Below are 18210 nucleotides of genomic sequence, written 5' to 3' on the forward strand. Positions count from 1 at the left end.
AATATAGGATAATAACGAGATTGATGCAATAAATTGGAAAGTCATTTTCTTTATTAAAAATTTATTCTGAATCGCTATTCGAACTACCATTTCTACATTACTACTACTATTACGACCACCGCTACCACCGAATAATGTTGAGTTCCTTTAAAAAGAAATCTAATCGTTCAAATGAATCGAGCATCTTGAGGGAAATCAACCGATTCGAATTGAGCCAAGTGGTTCGAAAGAAAACGTGCAGTGCAAATTACGAACGTTCTTTTAAACCGTTCAAAAAGCTCCCTATAACCGAGTAAACGTCGTTTCTGCAGTTGAAGGAAATAAACCAATAGCTACAAACCATTTAACTGATCGCGCAAGAATTAACGTAAACATTGCTATCTTGTCCCTTTGGATGGATTACAGATACGACCTTTTCCAGTTCTTTCGGTCCGATTTGTCCCAGAACGAACGACGAATCGATTTTCGACGCAGGACCCGTCCCGAAACCGACGAAAAATTTCTCGGTCCGCAACAAGCAGAAATCACTGGTTAGTCCAGTTTTCACAGTCTCCTACTCGTCCTCCCTTTTACCCTTTACGAATTGTCGAACCCTTTTCCTGGTCCCGAGCGCCAGGCGCCAAAGTTTCACGCCTACTCAACGGTCGACAGGAACTCTTTTTCTTTCTTACCGGTATAGTTAAGGGTCCTGAAACGTCGTGCCGTTTGCCGGAGTTAATGATTTTGAAGCCCGGAGAAAATTATATCCCTCCTCGGTGCTCGCTCTCGCCTAACGAAAACTGGTAACGCAATAGTTAGAGGTAACCGGTCGAAGGTTTTCAGCTCCGAACGATTCTAAATGGAGTTTAACGTGTTAAAGTATAATTTCGCGGAGGTCTCTTGGAAGAGTTCAACATCCGCCGTTTACGATTGATGGATCGCTCCTCTGGAAATTTTTCGAAGTTGAACCGAACGTAACATTTTCATCGAAAGGCTTGGTACGGTTTTGAGCGTACAACTTGAACTTAGTAGTTTTTTTTTGCCGTGATTAAATATAAATTCACTTGGAAGTATATAATCTTCACGTTGAATGGATATCGTTATTGCTCTAAAATGTTTGTAATTTTAACCGACAAGTCATTTACAGAGTGTCGCGGTTCTTTTTCCGCTTGAAACTTTGTACCTAGATGTACAATGGAACAAGATATGAAAACAAAGAATAAATAATAGAGCGAACCTAAAATTTCGAGAGCAAGGAACTGGTAAATTCCAAAAGAATATACTATATATAAAATACTATATAGAAACAAAGAACAAGAGTTACCTACATCGATGTAGTAAAACTAAAATTTTGAAATTATGCACACCAAATTGAAAAACTATCGATCCTGAACCGCAAGACGATCGAAAAAGCGACATCAGTAACGCGAGAGAGATCGATAAAACGGTGTTCTATATTTTCAACTATTTTACGTAACATTGAACTTTTGCGATCGACTGTACGTCTTCGCGAACAACAAAGTAAGAATGTAACGAACTGTGTGGCTGAGAGCATCCAAACGGTACAGTTCCGAGCTCGTATTCACGAAGCGATGTTAATAAAAATATCGCCCCGAAACAAATTATTCTCTCCGATATATTGCCTTCCGATGGTTTACCGTCTTCGACCTTCTCGGCTGTATTTCTCATCTCTGTCGGTCGCGAGGGCGCGCGTTCGTTCCAGAGACTCGTTTACTCCGTCTACCCTATTCACCGACCATTTCGGTGCAAGTCATTCCAGAATAATTTATAACCCGAAGGATCGGCCGAACGGGCTGACTAACTAAACTAAACGCCGTGCTAATTTCATTTAACGCCCGTGCCTGTATCTGCTGCGCCCACCGCGGGGGGTTGTTTATAGAGTGTCCCTCACGGCTCGTGGCCTCAGCCGCATCGTTCCGGCTTGCTTCCGCGCGCTACCCTCCGTAGGGCCCCGTGCACGGTGCTCGAAAATCCCTAAAATCCGACCAATATTGTTTTATAGAATATCGAAGTCTGTGAAATGGCAATGGTCCCATTATCAGTGGTAATGTTATTTAACATTGAAGCATACTTTCGTTAGAGTACGCACTCGAATCCTTCGATCCCTAAAAAATCCCTAAAAGCAATCGAAAGTGTTCTATCGAATCTCAAAGCCTATAAAATAGTAAGAGATCTATTATCATTGGTAATATTATTTAATATTGAATCATACTTTCGTTAGAGTACATACTCGAATCCTTCGATTCCTAAAAATTCCCTAAAAACCAACCAACATTGTTTTATAGAATATCAAAGTCTATGAAATGGCAATGGTTCCATTATCATTGGTAATATTACTTAATATTGAAGCATACTTCTGTTAGATTACACACTCGAATCCTTCGATCCCTAAAAAATCCCTAAAAACCGACCAACATTGTTTTGTAGGATATCAAAGTCTATGAAATGGCAATGGTCCCATTATCATTGGTAATATTACTTAATATTGAAGCATACTTTCGTTAGAGTACACACTCGAATCCTTCGATCCCTAAAAAATCCCTAAAAGCACTCGGAAGTATTTTATCGAATCCCAAAGCCTATAAAATGGCAAGAGACCTATTATCATTGGTAATATTACTTAATATTGAAGTATACTTCCGTTAGAGTACACACTCGAATCCTTCGATCCCTAAAGAATCCCTAAAAGCAATCGAAAGTGTTCTATCGAATCTCAAAGCCTATAAAATGGCAAGAGGTCTATTAGCATTGGTAATATTATTTAATACTGAAGCATACTTTCGTTAGAGTTCACACTTGATACCTTCGATCCCTAAAAATTCCCTAAAAACTGATCAACACTGTTTTATAGAATATCAAAGTCTATAAAATGGCAATAGTCTCATTATCATTGGTAATATTATTTAATATTGAAGCATACTTCCGTTAGAGTCCACACTCGAAGCTTTTGGATGAAAATTGACACAAATATGTGCAACTCACGTTCGAAACTTTGTAATAAAACGAGAGGAATAGGGAACTACAGGAGCAAACGATTTATTTTTATTTCATTTTATTCGTACTAAACACTTTTGAACGATAATACACCGTCACTGCCAGTCGATTAATCTTAATTAATCTTAATTCTCGTAGTATGAAAATAATGAACACTCTTTGACGATCGAATTCGCACCTAGGATTCGAACATAAAAGAATCATCCGCGCTCGCACCGCCTCGTATTTAATTCCAATTACAATCGACTACTACCGATCGTTTAATTAAACAATGATATTCATCTGATTCTTCGTGGTAAATCGCGTGGTATTTTAACGCATATAATATCGTATTCGCGTTCCTCGGTTTGAAAAATCCCCTATACGTAGAAATAAATTTTAAACGACTCGATTAGGGGGTTTCGATCAACTTTTTGGGACTTACGACCACTGTGCTGCGGTAGCGGGGTCCTAATCCTCCGCGCGATATTTCTCTCGGAAACTAGAAGTTCTTTATTCGGTTTTGGGCGGTATCCCGAGCAGCTTTATAAACTCTCGCGAGAAAGGAACAGGAAGGAGGGAAAAAGGGAATCTTGCTGCGGTCCCAACAGCTCTCCTTCGCCACGGTAATGAAAACGAACTCGATGGCCTCGTTAATGTCCACTTTTATCGATTTGGGTCGAGCGTAAATTCCGCGAAACGACACGTCCCTCTTTCTATCGCGGCCGAAACGCCGTCTCCTGACGGAAACGCGCGCTGCGTTAACACCTCCTATTGAAAATTACGATGCGACGATGCCCCGCGCATCTACATTAAGGAATTTGTTCGGCTTCCGTCTTCTACTCGATTCACTGGTAAATTACGAGCCAATTACTTCCATCGTTCCTTTCGAGCCTATCGAGCGGTTCAAGAAGTAAAAATTTACTTCTACGTTTAAGCGGATTCTTCGTTCTAATCGCATACTGTGAGTACGAACGCTCAGCGGGAAAAGAGGATTTACATCGCAGTGGAATTTTACCAATTGGTTAGTATTGTAACCGTACGTATGTATAAATTAGCGAACAGGTAACGAAACATCGAATTTTTTGGAAATCTCGAGAGCAATTTTCCACATCGTATTGCCAACGATTAACAGCTGCTCATTTTCATTTATGGACATATTTGGTGGAATATTAAAAGAATAGTATCGTTTATTAAAGTATAAAGGGAATAATATAATAATATAGTAATAAGTATAAAATGTAATAATGTTACACGTGTTAATAATTCACCGTGTTCTACCAATATTTCACCGAGTGTGTCAATCAATGGAGACGAGCATCTGTTGTCGATAAGTAACGGACAATTCGACAGTTGGCCTCGAGATATCAAAGAATTTACTGTGTTTTATTCTTTGTTCGTTAATTTATATATCCGATAACGTCGTCCCGTGGTTGAAGTAACGCGCGTCTTGTGATCACAATTAGTATCAGAAGTAAGATAAAATAACTCCAATATTCGAATAAACTGTTAATTCTCTTCGTTTACAAAGGTTCAACTATCGAAGGAAACTTGCTTGAAAATTTTCGACACAAAGATACACGATCCCAGGAAACTCTTGAATCGAGTTGTTTCCTCGGGAAGGGGCCATTCCGAAACAACAGAAATCTTCGCCGTATCTATTTTCGCTCCGTCTCTCAAAAGGAATATTATTAACCAGGAAGTGAAGTCATCGTATCGTAACGAGTACGAACAGCAATGGACTAGCAATTAGAAATAATTGTACTTACATAGCCGACACGGAAAAAGCAATATGAACAAGATATATAAATGAACGAGGCATAAGAATCGTTCTCCAAGAGCGTCTAACCGATTTAAGTGAACAAAACAAAATTTAAGCAATTTAAACAAGATCCAAACGAGAGCTGGACAAAACACTCGATCGAAAGGTAGCTTCGAAGATTCGATTCGCTGCGTGAAAATTCGTCGAAATCTCGGAAGCAGGTGTCCGTGATTCTGGAAATCTCTTTTACCTCCGAAAAAAGTCACGAAACACTAACCAGTAACCGATCTAATTGTAAGTGAACGAAACAAAATTTAAGCAATTTAAACAAGATCCAAACGAGAGCTGGACAAAACACTCGATCGAAAGGTAGCTTCGAAGATTCGATTCGCTGCGTGAAAATTCGTCGAAATCTCGGAAGCAGATGTCCGAGATTCTCGAATCTCTTTATCTCTGAAAAAAGTCACGAAACACTAACCAGTAACCGATCTAAGTGAACAAGAAGATTCGATTCGTTGTGTGAAAATTCTTCAAAATCTCGGAAGCAGATGTCCGAGATTCTCGAATCTCTTTACCTCTGAAAAAAGTCACGAAACAGTAACCAGTACCGACAAGATCCGAGCTTTTCTACCATCGAAAGAGAAGAAACGCGCAGCACGGATGGAGAACCGATCGTCGATGATCTTCTGGTCTTTTCTTCTCGCAACGGGAAATTGGTCCGACGATGACGTTTCCTATTCACCGCTGACGCGCGAGTCAAAAACCCCCGCGGCAGAGCCGAGCCGTGCTCGTACCGATTCTCATTGGTGGATTAATTACCGCCGCTCGATAATATCGGCACCCGTAGCTTCGTTTTGGACCGACACTTTAATGGCCGACATTGATTCGTGGAACCGAAAGGAACAGAGGGAAGAAAGAAAGGACTAAATAGATACCCCGGAGGACGGTAGCAAGGACGTCTTTTATTTCCTTCGACTCTCTCGGTACACTACCTGGCACGGTCTTTCTCTCCGTTCGTAGGAAGATAAAGGATGGTAATTGTTTCTTTTTCTTCCTTTCTTTCTTTCTTCTTCTTCCTCGTTTTTTTATCTTTTTCTTTTTCTTTCTTTCTTTTTGTCTTTTTTATTCTTCCCTTTCGTTTTCTTCCCCGGCGGTTCTTCTCCTCGAGTTTCTGTTCCTCCTCGAGCAGGGCGTCGCGTTGCTCCGCCGTCATTACACGGCATGACAAGGCGCCTCTGTTCCAGGCTCCTCGACTTCTCGCCACTTTTTCTGCTCCCCATTCTCGTACCACCTTTTCACACGCTTCTGAACGGGCAGAAAAGTGACTCGAACACGGGAGGAAGCGACGTCTCTACGTCTTGGAGCGGCACGATAACCTTTCAACCCTCTTCAACAACCGTCTCCGCATTGTGAACAGTGATTGGAGCTACGGGGCGAGACACAACGAGAGAGGGCGAGAGAACCCGAGAAACGTTATCTCGCGATTATAATTATGCTTCGCCGGACACGGTTCCTTCTCGCTCCAATACCTACGACCGAATCTCCAACGTAGAGTACGAAACGAGGGAGGCTGGTAGATTTACGTAGAATCTTTCGCGAAGAATTTATTCGGTCGATGGACCCGATCGCTCGCAATTGATTTCATTCCGAGAAAACCATTCGAGCCCCTCCCCCGCTCCATCTCTCTGGTTCAAGTCTGCGCTTTTTGCCGGTTCCCGCAGCGCGGATTCGACTTGTTTCTTTTTTCACACGATTCGTATCCCGAGGGAAGTCCGGTCGGTGGGTCCCGCAGGTTTACGAGGTCCTACACTTGTACATCTCGCCTAATTGATCCGTGGCCGACCGTCTGTTCTACCTGCGGGGATGAGAAGGCGGCACACGGACAGAGACACGACCGACCGTACGTACACACGCAAGAATATCAGAGTGAAAGCCACGGGTCTCGGGGTGAAGCGGAGCAGGAACCAGGAACAGGCCCTACATTTACCGACAGCGAATTACCCTTGTGGAAAAAGCTCGTGTCCTGAGAGAGAGCCGGTCGTTCTTCTCACCGTCCCTCTACGATCTCTTCGTCTCCTAATTCCGAACTCTCGTCCCGATTATGGCTGCGACTCCTCGTACTATTTTTCCACGATCCGTATACGTTCGAAAATCACGAGTGATTCGAGCGTTCCGCGAATATACGATGGAAGGTTCATGCCTTGAATTTATCGGAAACAAATCTGTTCGGATAATCGGGCCGGGAGTACCTCGTTTGCAAATATGTAGCGAGTTGAATGGAAATGAAAGAATCTTTGGATACGAGTTTTTAATACGTATAAACGTACCTAGTTAGGGAAACGTATTGGGAGATACGATTAATCGTTTTTAGATACCGCCGAATTTCGAACATCGTTCCAAGTGAACATTTCTAGAGCATTTATCGCTTTTCGTTCTTGAGCTCGTACTAGTACAATATTTATTGTATTTTTAACTTTACGGTGAGTTGGTATAGTCTTTATTCGTATAGTCGATTTTGTTAAGAATGTACAAGATAATATCGTCGACGATTGTAATTTTATATCCTGGATATCATTGGTACTGCAGTTTTTGAACCGCAGATGTGAACATTGTTGTATAGGCAGTGTAAATACGTGAATGTCGGATAATTGGTCGTTTGGATAACCGAGATTCGAATATGTTGAGTTTTCGATAATCGACGGAACCATCGAGTCTTATTCCAATCATCACGGATACGGTTCCATTATACAATCATCTCTAAAAACAATCCGGTTTCTCGAATCCAACGCAAAAATTATCTCCCTAAAACAAAAATTACTCTTACCACCGTTTCTTATTCAAACCTCCGTGTATACAATTCCACTTTATAAACCCCGCTAAAAACAATCCGGTTTCTCGAATCCAACGCAAAAATGATCTCTGGAAAAGAAAAATTACTCGACTACCTTTTCTTACAAAACCTCCACAAGTACGGTTCCACTAATCATCTCTAAAAACAATCCGGTTTCTCGAATCTAGCGCAAAAATGATCTCCCGAAAACAAAAATTACTCTTACCACCATTTTTTATTCAAACCTCCATGAATACGATTCCACTTTATAAACCCCGCTAAAAACAATCCGGTTTCTCGAATCCAACGCAAAAACGATCTCCCGAAAATAAAAATTACTCAACTATCTTTTCTTACTAAAACCCCCACAAGTACGGTTCCACTATACAATCATCTCTAAAAACAATCCTGTTTCTCGATTCCAACGCAAAAACGATCTCTCGAAAAAGAAAAATGACTTGACAATCGTTTCTTATTCGAACCTCCGTGAATACGATTCCACTGTATAAACCCCGCTAAAAACAATCCGGTTTCTCGAATCCAACGCAAAAATTATCTCCCGAAAACAAAAATTACTCTTACCACCGTTTCTTATTCAATCCTCCGTGGATACGATTCCACTGTATAAACCCCGCTAAAAACAATCCGGTTTCTCGAATCCAACGCAAAAATTATCTCCCTAAAACAAAAATTACTCTTACCACCATTCTTTATTCAATCCTCCATGAATACGATTCCACTGTATAAACCCCGCTAAAAACAATCCGGTTTCTCGAATCCAACGCAAAAACGATCTCTCGAAAAAGAAAAATCTCTCCATGATAGTTTCTTATTCGAAGCGTCGGGAAGCGAAATCGAGCAACTCGTGCCTCGCGACAACCGAACCCGATTCCATCCCTGACGATTCGTGTTCCTATCGGCCGCGTGTACGATCGATGCGATCCACTTCCCATGTCCACGGTGCATGCGAATGTCGACGTGCGAGTATCTCGCGGTTCCCAATCGCGGGGGATCGTTTGGACGATGCGAGGCCAGTGGGTCGAAATGTTTGACGACGCTCGGTACGAGTTACGGAGCGAGAAAGAACAAGGCGAGGGAGGAGGAGGGTGGTGGTAGTGGCGGGGGCGGCGGGGGTAAGAGGGGTGGTGGCCGTAGCGATTCACAGGACGGCAAACAACGCGCCAACAAGTTGGCCGTAATAGGTCGCCGATCGGGCGGCGGTCTCGCGAGGCACATGGCACGCCGGCCGGAGGAGAGAGCGAGCCCGTTGCATGCCACAAATTGGTTCAAATATTTACGCAATTGGCATGATAACCGCATTACGTGATTATGTACGGTTGTTGCGCGCGATCCCGATGCTCACCCTCTCGTCCCATCATCACCACCGCCACCCCCTTCGCTCCGCTCGACGGTCCGCTGCCCCTCCGCCGTTCTCCATGACCTCCCGTATAAACGGCGAATCAGGGTTATTAAACGACCGCTCGCGGGACGCGCGCATTGTTCGCGTTGCCCATGCAACTTCCGCCTCGGCGTTCTTCCTGTTCTTTTCGCCACTCGCTTCCTATTCATTCCGCGCGTTCCTCACCGACCGCGTTTTCTCGCGATCTAACCGCCCCTCCTTCCTGCGAGGGGAAACGATTTTCGCGACACTCCTCGGGGTAATGGGGTAACGAATCGAATCAACGGTGAGACAACGATCGTTTATCGCGCGGCATTTCAATCTTGGTGTCGTACTATCGGTAGACTTCGTGTTTGGGAAGAGCAATAAGTTTATGTAATATTGAGCAATAGTTTAGATCGGAAAATATGAAGGGAAGGATCGATGTTGTTGATGTATGTAGGATATTTTAGTGGACACTTTTTGTTATCACTGTGTGGGAAATCAATAAAGAGTTCGAACATTTGTATAGTATTTTATAAGTTTGAAACAATATTAAAGTAATTTTCTAAGCTTGAAATAATGTTAAAGTGAATTTATAACCCGAAAGGTAATATATTTTAATGTTTAGTATATTCGTGACGCAATGTGGTAATTTGGCAATATAATGACGTCTACGAAAGTCTATGGACTTAATAAAGTTGTTACGTGGAAAAAAAATTCCGTAACGATCGAGTTGCTGGAATTGAACCGCGCTTGGTTGCTCAAATTGGACCGGCTTGATTTAGGTACTATTTTTTACTTCCACTTATCCTCAACATCTTCTAATGAAATTGAATGTGTTTCAATTACGTATCTCCTGTATCAAAGATGGAGGAGAAGATTTACGAGGAGGAACGAAAGCGAAAAATACAAAATACGGGTGACAGATTTTGTCCAATATGCGTGCATAATATGGAATAACAAATGGTTCGATGTATTTTTTATGATCCGTGATCTCGTGATAATTACGCTTTTGTAAGTCAAAGAGTGGAAGATTTTTATTGTTATATATGCATGGAAAATCCAAAAGTATATGTACAAGGAATTCGGTTATTTTAATCACGAATAACGTTATTTCTCGACTATTGTTATCATAATCGGTGAGTCTTGGAGCACCCTGTATAAAATTAATTAAAAATAATTCGTCTATTATAATCGAACTTCGGTTATTGGTGCCAATTGCGATAATTACACTTGGAACAAACGATACGAGTTCTTAATAAATTTTACTAAATAAAACTTTTACTTTTAACCAAAGAATATTCTTTTACACGTGTGCACGACATTGTAAGCGGTAAGTTAAAATGGTGGTGTTCCATTAAACTATATACATACGTCATGAACACATTTATGAAAGGAACTGTACAAAAACGATTCAAATTGAGCAACTAATTTCTCGATTGTAACCGAGAACGACTTATTTTCGATTTATGAAATTAACTGTCGCGAATGTTCCTTCGAAGAAAATATTCTTTTCTCACCGTATCGTCCAATTAACGGAGACTAACAATCGGTAACAATATTTTCGATGTATTTATTCCAATTTAAGAAAAAAGTCGTAAGCGGTCTGACTTGGACGACCTTACTTTAATACGAATCGCGTTCTTGGGTGATAATTTCTTATCGACGATCGTTCTTCAACTTTGCATACTCATTTATCAACGATCGGAAAAAACTACGCGTAATTCCGTTATTAACCAACAAGAAACGCAGATCTACTACTCCGTTTTTAAATACGAAAGTGGCAAAAAAATCGTTCCTGATTCGAATACTATGATTAGAAGTCATTGGAATTGATTATCGAATGCGATAAAAAAAAGGACACTCGGTATTTGTAAAAACGTACCGTGCGTTTAGAAGCGATCAAGAAATTAGAAATACCGTGCATTGAAAACGTACGATTGCCACACATTGCGTTCAGCTTTGTCGTTTGGTTGCTATCACGGTGTCCTTAGCTCGCTGTGCTCGGTTTTTGCCGGACTGTGGTCACTTCGAACGACACGCTCTAGAAACATCGATATTGTTAAGCGAATCGTGGGACAACACTTCTATGAAAAATAACGGCGAAGACGAAGCTACGAAAGAAATAACGTGCAAGTTTCCATAGAACAGAACGTTAGTTATAAGTATGTTAGTGTGTGTATAAAAGAGTTAGTGTGTATGTGAGTGTATAGTATGTTAGTGTGTGTATAAAAGAGTTAGTGTGTATGTGAGTGTATGGTATGTTAGTGTGTGTATAAAAGAGTTAGTGTGTATGTGAGTGTATAGTATGTTAGTGTGTGTATAAAAGAGTTAGTGTGTATGTGAGTGTATAGTATGTTAGTGTGTGTATAAAAGAGTTACTGTGTGTATAAAAGAGTTACTGTGTATGTGAGTGTATGAAAAGTATGAAATACAATTGGTTGATCGATTTTTTAAACAAACGACTAGTCGATTAATCTCGAACTGAGACAAACGATCGAATGAAACGGAAAGAAAGAAGAAACTGGAACGGAATTACGAAGCTTCCACGAGATCCTAAGAATTATTATGGTTGAAGTCAAAGCACCGGAAGGTCAAGGGTCGTAGTTCACACGGAGTGTGTAGAATCTCGAGGATAGCTACAAATTCATTGCTAATAGCAAGACAAATCGCAAATCAGGCGGTAGTAGATGCACCGTGGTAAATGTGCAACGAATTCTACAAACATCAAAACACGTTGCAGAAAACCTCAAAGGAAACCACGACTAACGAAGAAGCCCGCGAAGAATAAAATCGTTTTCATTCGGTAACACACCAGACGAACGAATAAATAAAGAAGAGTTCTTTGCACCGATAACAATTTACTTCATATGGATTTACTTTATACGGAACCGATGACTGATTTAGATATTATTTATCAAAGAGATTGGGAAAGAATTATGGTTGTAAACGAAGCGACAAAATGAAAAGGGATACGAAGAAAAATAGGAAAATTAAGTTAGAGATTGAAAAAAGAACTAAACGTGGTAAAATATGTAGAGTTGATCGACGAAGAAATTATTACACACTTGGAACGAATTACTGGACCAAATGAGTTAGTTTGGATTAGGTTTCTCATCGCTCTGATGCGTGGTATGCAAAGGATCATTTCCAACGCGAATCTATCAAAAATTTGCAATTTTGCAGAATCTTTAGATCTTAGTTACTATTTTAGAAACGTGACAGTTTCGTTCGATGAACTAGACAGAGAAAGTTTAATAAAAGTAATAGTCAGAATACGTGTCGCGACTAATGACAGTGATGATTCTTATTTCACGTCTGTAGATATAAATGTTTGACACATTATTCGGAATATTCGAATAATTGTACGCGGATACAAACGTAGACCAAATTAGAAAGCTGAAGAAAATGTCTTTGAATGAAATTCGAATTTGGTGAACAGAATTTTTGAAAAATGTTATTCCAATATTGGTCAACGCAGCGAGACAAGGCGTGGGTTATAAAATGGCGGTGAAACATTCCGTCGTCCTTAAGGAACTCTCGAACATGTTCCATAATGTTTCATAATGAAATTCTCTGTTCCAACGGAAATCAGGATAGTAAAATGTTACCAAAAAGCCCACGAAAATTACTACACCGAAGAAACATACCACGGCATATCTAATATGTGAAAAAGAAATAAATATGGAAATAAATATGGTTCCCAACTCGTATTGGGAACTCATCTTGTAAATCTGTGTATTTACATAGTATTAGTTTTAAGAAACCGTACGATACTGTAACTTGTACAAAAGTGTATATTCTACTTTCAAAACAAATATCTAATTTTAACAAGAGCGCCCTCGATCGAGAGTCACGATCCAAAGAAGAAAACGAGTTTCGTGTCGCGCAACATAACTCTATCCATCGGATAGGCTCGGTGCCTTACCGAATAATAAACTCACAAAATTACGCGACTCTCCTCGCGCGTTAAACACTCGCCGTCTTCCAATACGGGCGCGTATTCGTTCTTTTTACCGAAATAAAAAGCCTCTATCATCGTCGCTGGAACGACAGCCGAGCGTTTTTCCCCGAACGAAGTTCCACGTTCTCCCACCCTCGCAACCATCCGGCCCAGCTACACGGTCGGATGGACGTGCGCGCGCGCTCGTAAAAAAGAAGAAAAAAAAAAAAGAGGAAAAAAAAACCCCCGGCAAAACAGAAACGAAGCAGCGCGCCATCGTCCCGGAGGCGAAGTTCTGCTTCGTGATTTCGCCGCGACCACGGAGAAGAGGCTTCTTCTTCTTCTTCGAAAATACAGTTACTCTGGCCGGTGATCTAGCGCCGATCCGTTACGTAACACTCCGTGGAAACGCTCGCTCGTGTCGGCCTCACCGTACTCTCCGCCTCCTCGGCCGCACGGAGAGAACGCGCGCGTTACGTGCGGTTTCCGTAAATTGCTACGTGCAAACCAGCCGGGCTCGGGCCAGGCCAAAGCGGACCAGAGTTCAGCGGCGTAGTACCATTTCGCGCCGCGGCAGCAGCGCCTCTTTCTTGACACATCTCGTGGAGATAACGTTCCTTGGCCCGTTCCGAGTCTCTCTCACTGTGTGTATCTGTCTGTAGGTAGAAATATCTTACTCTGTACGAGGGAGAATTACACGGAAACGCGTGCTCGGGCGAAAGTATCACGACGAAAAATCGACAGAACCACACGGAAAGGAGCAGTACGCGCGCGTCGTACGTGCGAATTATCCTTCCGACTCTCGCGCTACGAGGGGAATGGATGAAGGAACGTCAGGAGAGGGGAGTGGTGACGAGCGGGGGGGAACGATCGCGCCGCGTGGACGACCACGGAACGGGACGTCTCTCGATTCGGCGCTGTTGTTACGGCAACCGTTCGCCACGGTAGTCATTACTCGAATTAAATAATACTCGGTATAATTATTTGGAAAGTTTACGGCGAGACATATGGGGTCGCTCGTCCGGAGGAACACTCGAGGCTTTTAATTACGCGCGGCTGCCAAGCAACGCTTCTTCTCCGGGGAGATTGCGCGCGCTCGTCGCCGTTGCCCCCGGGGATAATTAGCCGATGTTTAGAAAGCCGCTTCGTTTATCGGTGACACCTCGCGGTTCGAACACAGAGACTAGAACGTTTAGGGGTAAAGGAGAATCGTCTCTTTTCATTGTTCGCATCGTTACGAGTTTCTGCTTGGAACAGAGACGACGATTGCTCTACGTCGAGCCGGTAATGAATCAAAATTACCGGTTACCCGGTTGTCTCCGTGTAAACTCAAAGCATTGATTCGAATACCGAGATTATTGTAATTACAACAATTTATTGTTTCGGGTCACTACAAATTGTATCGGGATACTATGTCCGTAAGCTGTTTGTGGCGCCAGCTGGCGGTCAGTGAGCCAAGTTTGGGTTAGGGTATAGATAACTGGCGCCATCTTTCGAGCGACGAATTTATTAAGTTACTGAATATTATTTGAACGTATTTATCGAAGGATTGCGAATCGAAACGGTTTTATCGTTTTATATTTTATCGTTCCGTTTCTTTGAGTCGTAGTTAGCTGTTAACGACGAATTTTAAGATTTTTGTAAAGAGTTTCTGTGAGAATATATCATTGATGCGCGTTTTTAAATAATAAGAGAGATCTTTGTAACCAGTAGAAGATAATTGAATCGAATTTATAGAGAGATTTGTTATATCGATGTGTTCTAAGACTTATCAATGATAGATAAACATATTCCCTGCAAGTGTTTTTAAGGCACTATAAATGATTGATTAGTTCTCGTCATATTTGGTTTCCATACCTACAACTAATAACATTAGTATTATATTCTAGTTCTAATCGATAATGTAGAAAGTGACATGGAAATGGTAGAGGGACTCGCTTATCCGGATTGTTTCCAACGTTATCGACGAACGTATTTCATACTAAATAATATCGATTGACCACGTCTCACCACGTACAGATCGTTGGTTACTACTACTAGCCAACCTCTTTTTCTACAGAAATTTAATACGCTGCTTAGATCCTAACATATGTTTGCAAAAACACAAAGAACCTATCGTTGTTAGAATCAAGTAACTAGGAAGAAATTTCCATGACAATTGTACAGCGACAAATCTACCATTTTAAAGACTCGAAGCTAATGCTTTCGAGGGACGATGTATTTAGTATTCCTAATTATTATTAAGGACTAACATTTATGTAATTTTATTTCGTTTCCAAGCGGACAAATCACCGTGCACGACATAATCTGCATCGATTATCAATGCTGTTTACTTTAGGATTTATTTTGCGTGAAATATAACATGTGAAACATTAATTATTTAAAAGTGCACGTAGATTAAAATTTTGAAAATATTCTTGGTTTTATGGTATTAAAAAATTCCAAATTCAATCTGTTATGACACTGAGCTGTGGGAATGAATATTGATACAAAGTTTTCTGGAATTAATAAGTTTGATCAAACGTAACCACTACTTCCGGGGGTTGAGTTGAATACGGTTATTCGCTATAAGTGTTAACAATTAAAATTAAGTATGCAAACTTATTCAAAAACGATTGAACTTTGGACCAATATGAATCTGGTGGGAGTATTAAAGATCTGTGTATCAAATTGGGCAGAAATCAAGCAAACTATGGAGTGTTCTCATTTGATGTTTCGATAGATGAAATTACTTGTAAAATTGACAGAACGAATTGAATATAGCTTACTTTTCGTACCTTAACATTAAATACTGATAACTATTAATTATATCGACTCAATTATCCCTAAAAATTTAAAAAGTGGAAAACCGATCCAAAAGTATATTAACACAAGACAAAGTAGATCATCAAGTAAACCATTCTCGTCTTTCTTAACTCGTTGAACGTCTCTATGTATGATAATATATAAAAAATTGCTTGATATTCGTTATTAAATGTACAAACTGAAAGAAAGTGCAATTTCTTTTACGTACGTATATCTTGTCTGAAAATCAAACAAAGTAACAAAAGACCATCGAATTTCATCGATCTTCTAATACATTTTCGATGAAAACAAATATTTAAATTAGTTTATTTGTTACTGAACTACGACAATTTACCAAAAAACATAATAGCTGAGAAAATGCATTCGAAAGACCCAAGGAATCGAACTTCGATAGGATCGTATAGAGGAGCAAGTACCGAGTAAATTAATGAAACGAATAACGTTTTCAAAAATTAACAATTTATCTTTCTATAGAAAGATAAATTTATATTCTCTTTTTTATAACTATGTGCAACTCCAATGCAACATTTCTCGTTTGATTTTTTCCCGATATATGCCCCCTTCGTCGCAAAGAGGTTCTTATTTCTCTTGGGATAAAAGACAATCAGTAGCGCGCGTAATTGTGTTACGTTCGTGATAGCTTCTAATGTTATTCTATAACAATATCAGACCACGTGTCAAGATAGGCAGTCGGCGTCTTATAAAAGGTGAGCCTTCTTCCGAAAACAGCAGAACAGTGCCATCCTTGCCTTCGAGAAGACACAGCTTCAGGTACCATCGAACTTACCGTACTCTTAAAGAAAGATTCATTGTTTTAATCCATTGTGCTTTTTTTCAAGTACGTTGCATTTGCTTCGTACAGTAAGAATTCTAGCTTGTTTCTTTTCTCAAAAAAATTGTTAACTTTTTCCGATCGTCCACATTTTAATTTCGTGAAAAATATCTCGTGTTATTTTTCTCTTCTTCGTGTTCGTAATGGTCGCGATACGGTAAATTTTGATATTTCACGAGATCGATATCCCTTTACACGAGCTCCTTGACGAGTACTCTTGCAAATAATGTAGGTCATCTGGATTTGATGGCAACATTTGTCTTTAGCTCTCTCGTTCGGTATAAAAGCTCGAAGCATAGCTCTATTTGCAACATTCGTTCGCTAACTATCGTACAAGTCTCAGCGTTCCCTAAGCTTGTAAGTAAACTGGACGCTTCGATAGAAGAGAACAAGTTTCGTTTGTACGAATAATCGAACATACGGATCATAACGGTTCTTTCCTTTCTATATCTGATTATTAAAGTTGTATAATTGTCGCCTTGTTTCAAACAGTCAAAAAACCAACACCATCAACATGATGTCCACACGTTTCATCCTTGCTATCGTCGCTGCTCTCTTCGTCCTCGCCGTCGCCGTGGACGCCGCCTACAGGAAGCCACCCTTCAATGGCAGCATCTTTGGCAAAAGATCTAGCACCATTACCGGTGAGTTTGATATTTATACAAATCGATGGATTTACACACGAAGAGTTCCACCGAGTAACTTACTCGAAACCAATAGAATTTTCGATTGAAGAATTTGTAAATGTTGAATTTCAAATTTGGAATTTCAAGAACGTTGAAATTCAAAATGTTGTCAAGATAGAACAGTTCACGAAGAACAGTTCCACAGAGTAACTTACTCGAAACCAATAGAATTTTTGATTAAAGAATTTGTAAATGTTGAATTGCAAATTTGGAATTTCAAGAACGTTGAAATTCACGGAGCACGTGTCAAGATAGAACAGTTCACGAAGAACAGTTCCACGAAGCAACTTACTCGAAACCAATAGAATTTTCGATTAAAGAATTTGTGAATGTTGAATTTCAAATTTGGAATTTCAAGAACGTTGAAATTCATGGAGCACGTGTCAAGATAGAACAGTTCAAGAAGAACAGTTCCACGGAGTAACTTACTCGAAACCAATAGAATTTTCGATTAAAGAATTTGTAAATGTTAAATTTCAAATTTGGAATTTCAAGAACATTGAATATTGAATGTTAAATTTGAAGAAATTTGAATGTTTCTTCGCGGATTGTACCAGTCCCCGTATTATCGATAACGTTCCGTGTTTGCACCTAAGATTGTACAGTACTTTTTTATTCTTGCATCGATTAATCTGTACAACATTAACGGTCATTTGTTTGGTCTCGTCTTGCAGATTACGACATCACCAACAGAGCCATGTCATCCATCTGCGAGACCGTTACCGAAACATGCAACGCCTGGTTATCCCGTCAAGAAACCAACTGAAGATAACGACCTGCCAAAACACGACTCGATGCGTCGAATGCTGTTAATGTTGCTTAGCTACCTTATCAACGTCTAATAACGCGATCGACAGGACCACGCAAATTTCCCATTTATCGATTCCTTCGGCGCTTCGAGGTTCGTCGTATCGTCCACATCACTCGTTCTTGCATAACCATATGGCTCGAGCTTTGTTTAATCTATACAATTCTGTAACACTTCTTGTATAATAAAA

At 40.4% G+C, this 18210-nt stretch overlaps 1 protein-coding gene across 2 annotated transcripts; it reads left to right on the forward strand.

Annotated features, from left to right (window-relative positions):
- Positions 1-16444: 16444 nt before the first annotated feature.
- On the forward strand, positions 16445-18210 carry Sifa (neuropeptide SIFamide). 2 transcript variants are annotated; one of them, XM_076324201.1, is made up of 3 exons: positions 16445-16465; positions 17019-17170; positions 17887-18210. In XM_076324201.1, exons 2-3 carry the CDS (start codon positions 17041-17043, stop codon positions 17976-17978), a joined length of 222 nt encoding a protein of 73 aa, XP_076180316.1. In that variant the 5' UTR covers positions 16445-16465; positions 17019-17040; the 3' UTR covers positions 17979-18210. The 2 variants fall into 2 exon arrangements, with proteins under 2 accessions (XP_076180316.1, XP_076180317.1); XM_076324202.1 differs by lacking the exon at positions 16445-16465 and adding an exon at positions 16859-16883.

Source organism: Ptiloglossa arizonensis, chromosome 12, assembly GCF_051014685.1.
Source record: "Ptiloglossa arizonensis isolate GNS036 chromosome 12, iyPtiAriz1_principal, whole genome shotgun sequence".
Taxonomy (NCBI): Eukaryota; Metazoa; Arthropoda; class Insecta; order Hymenoptera; family Colletidae; genus Ptiloglossa; species Ptiloglossa arizonensis.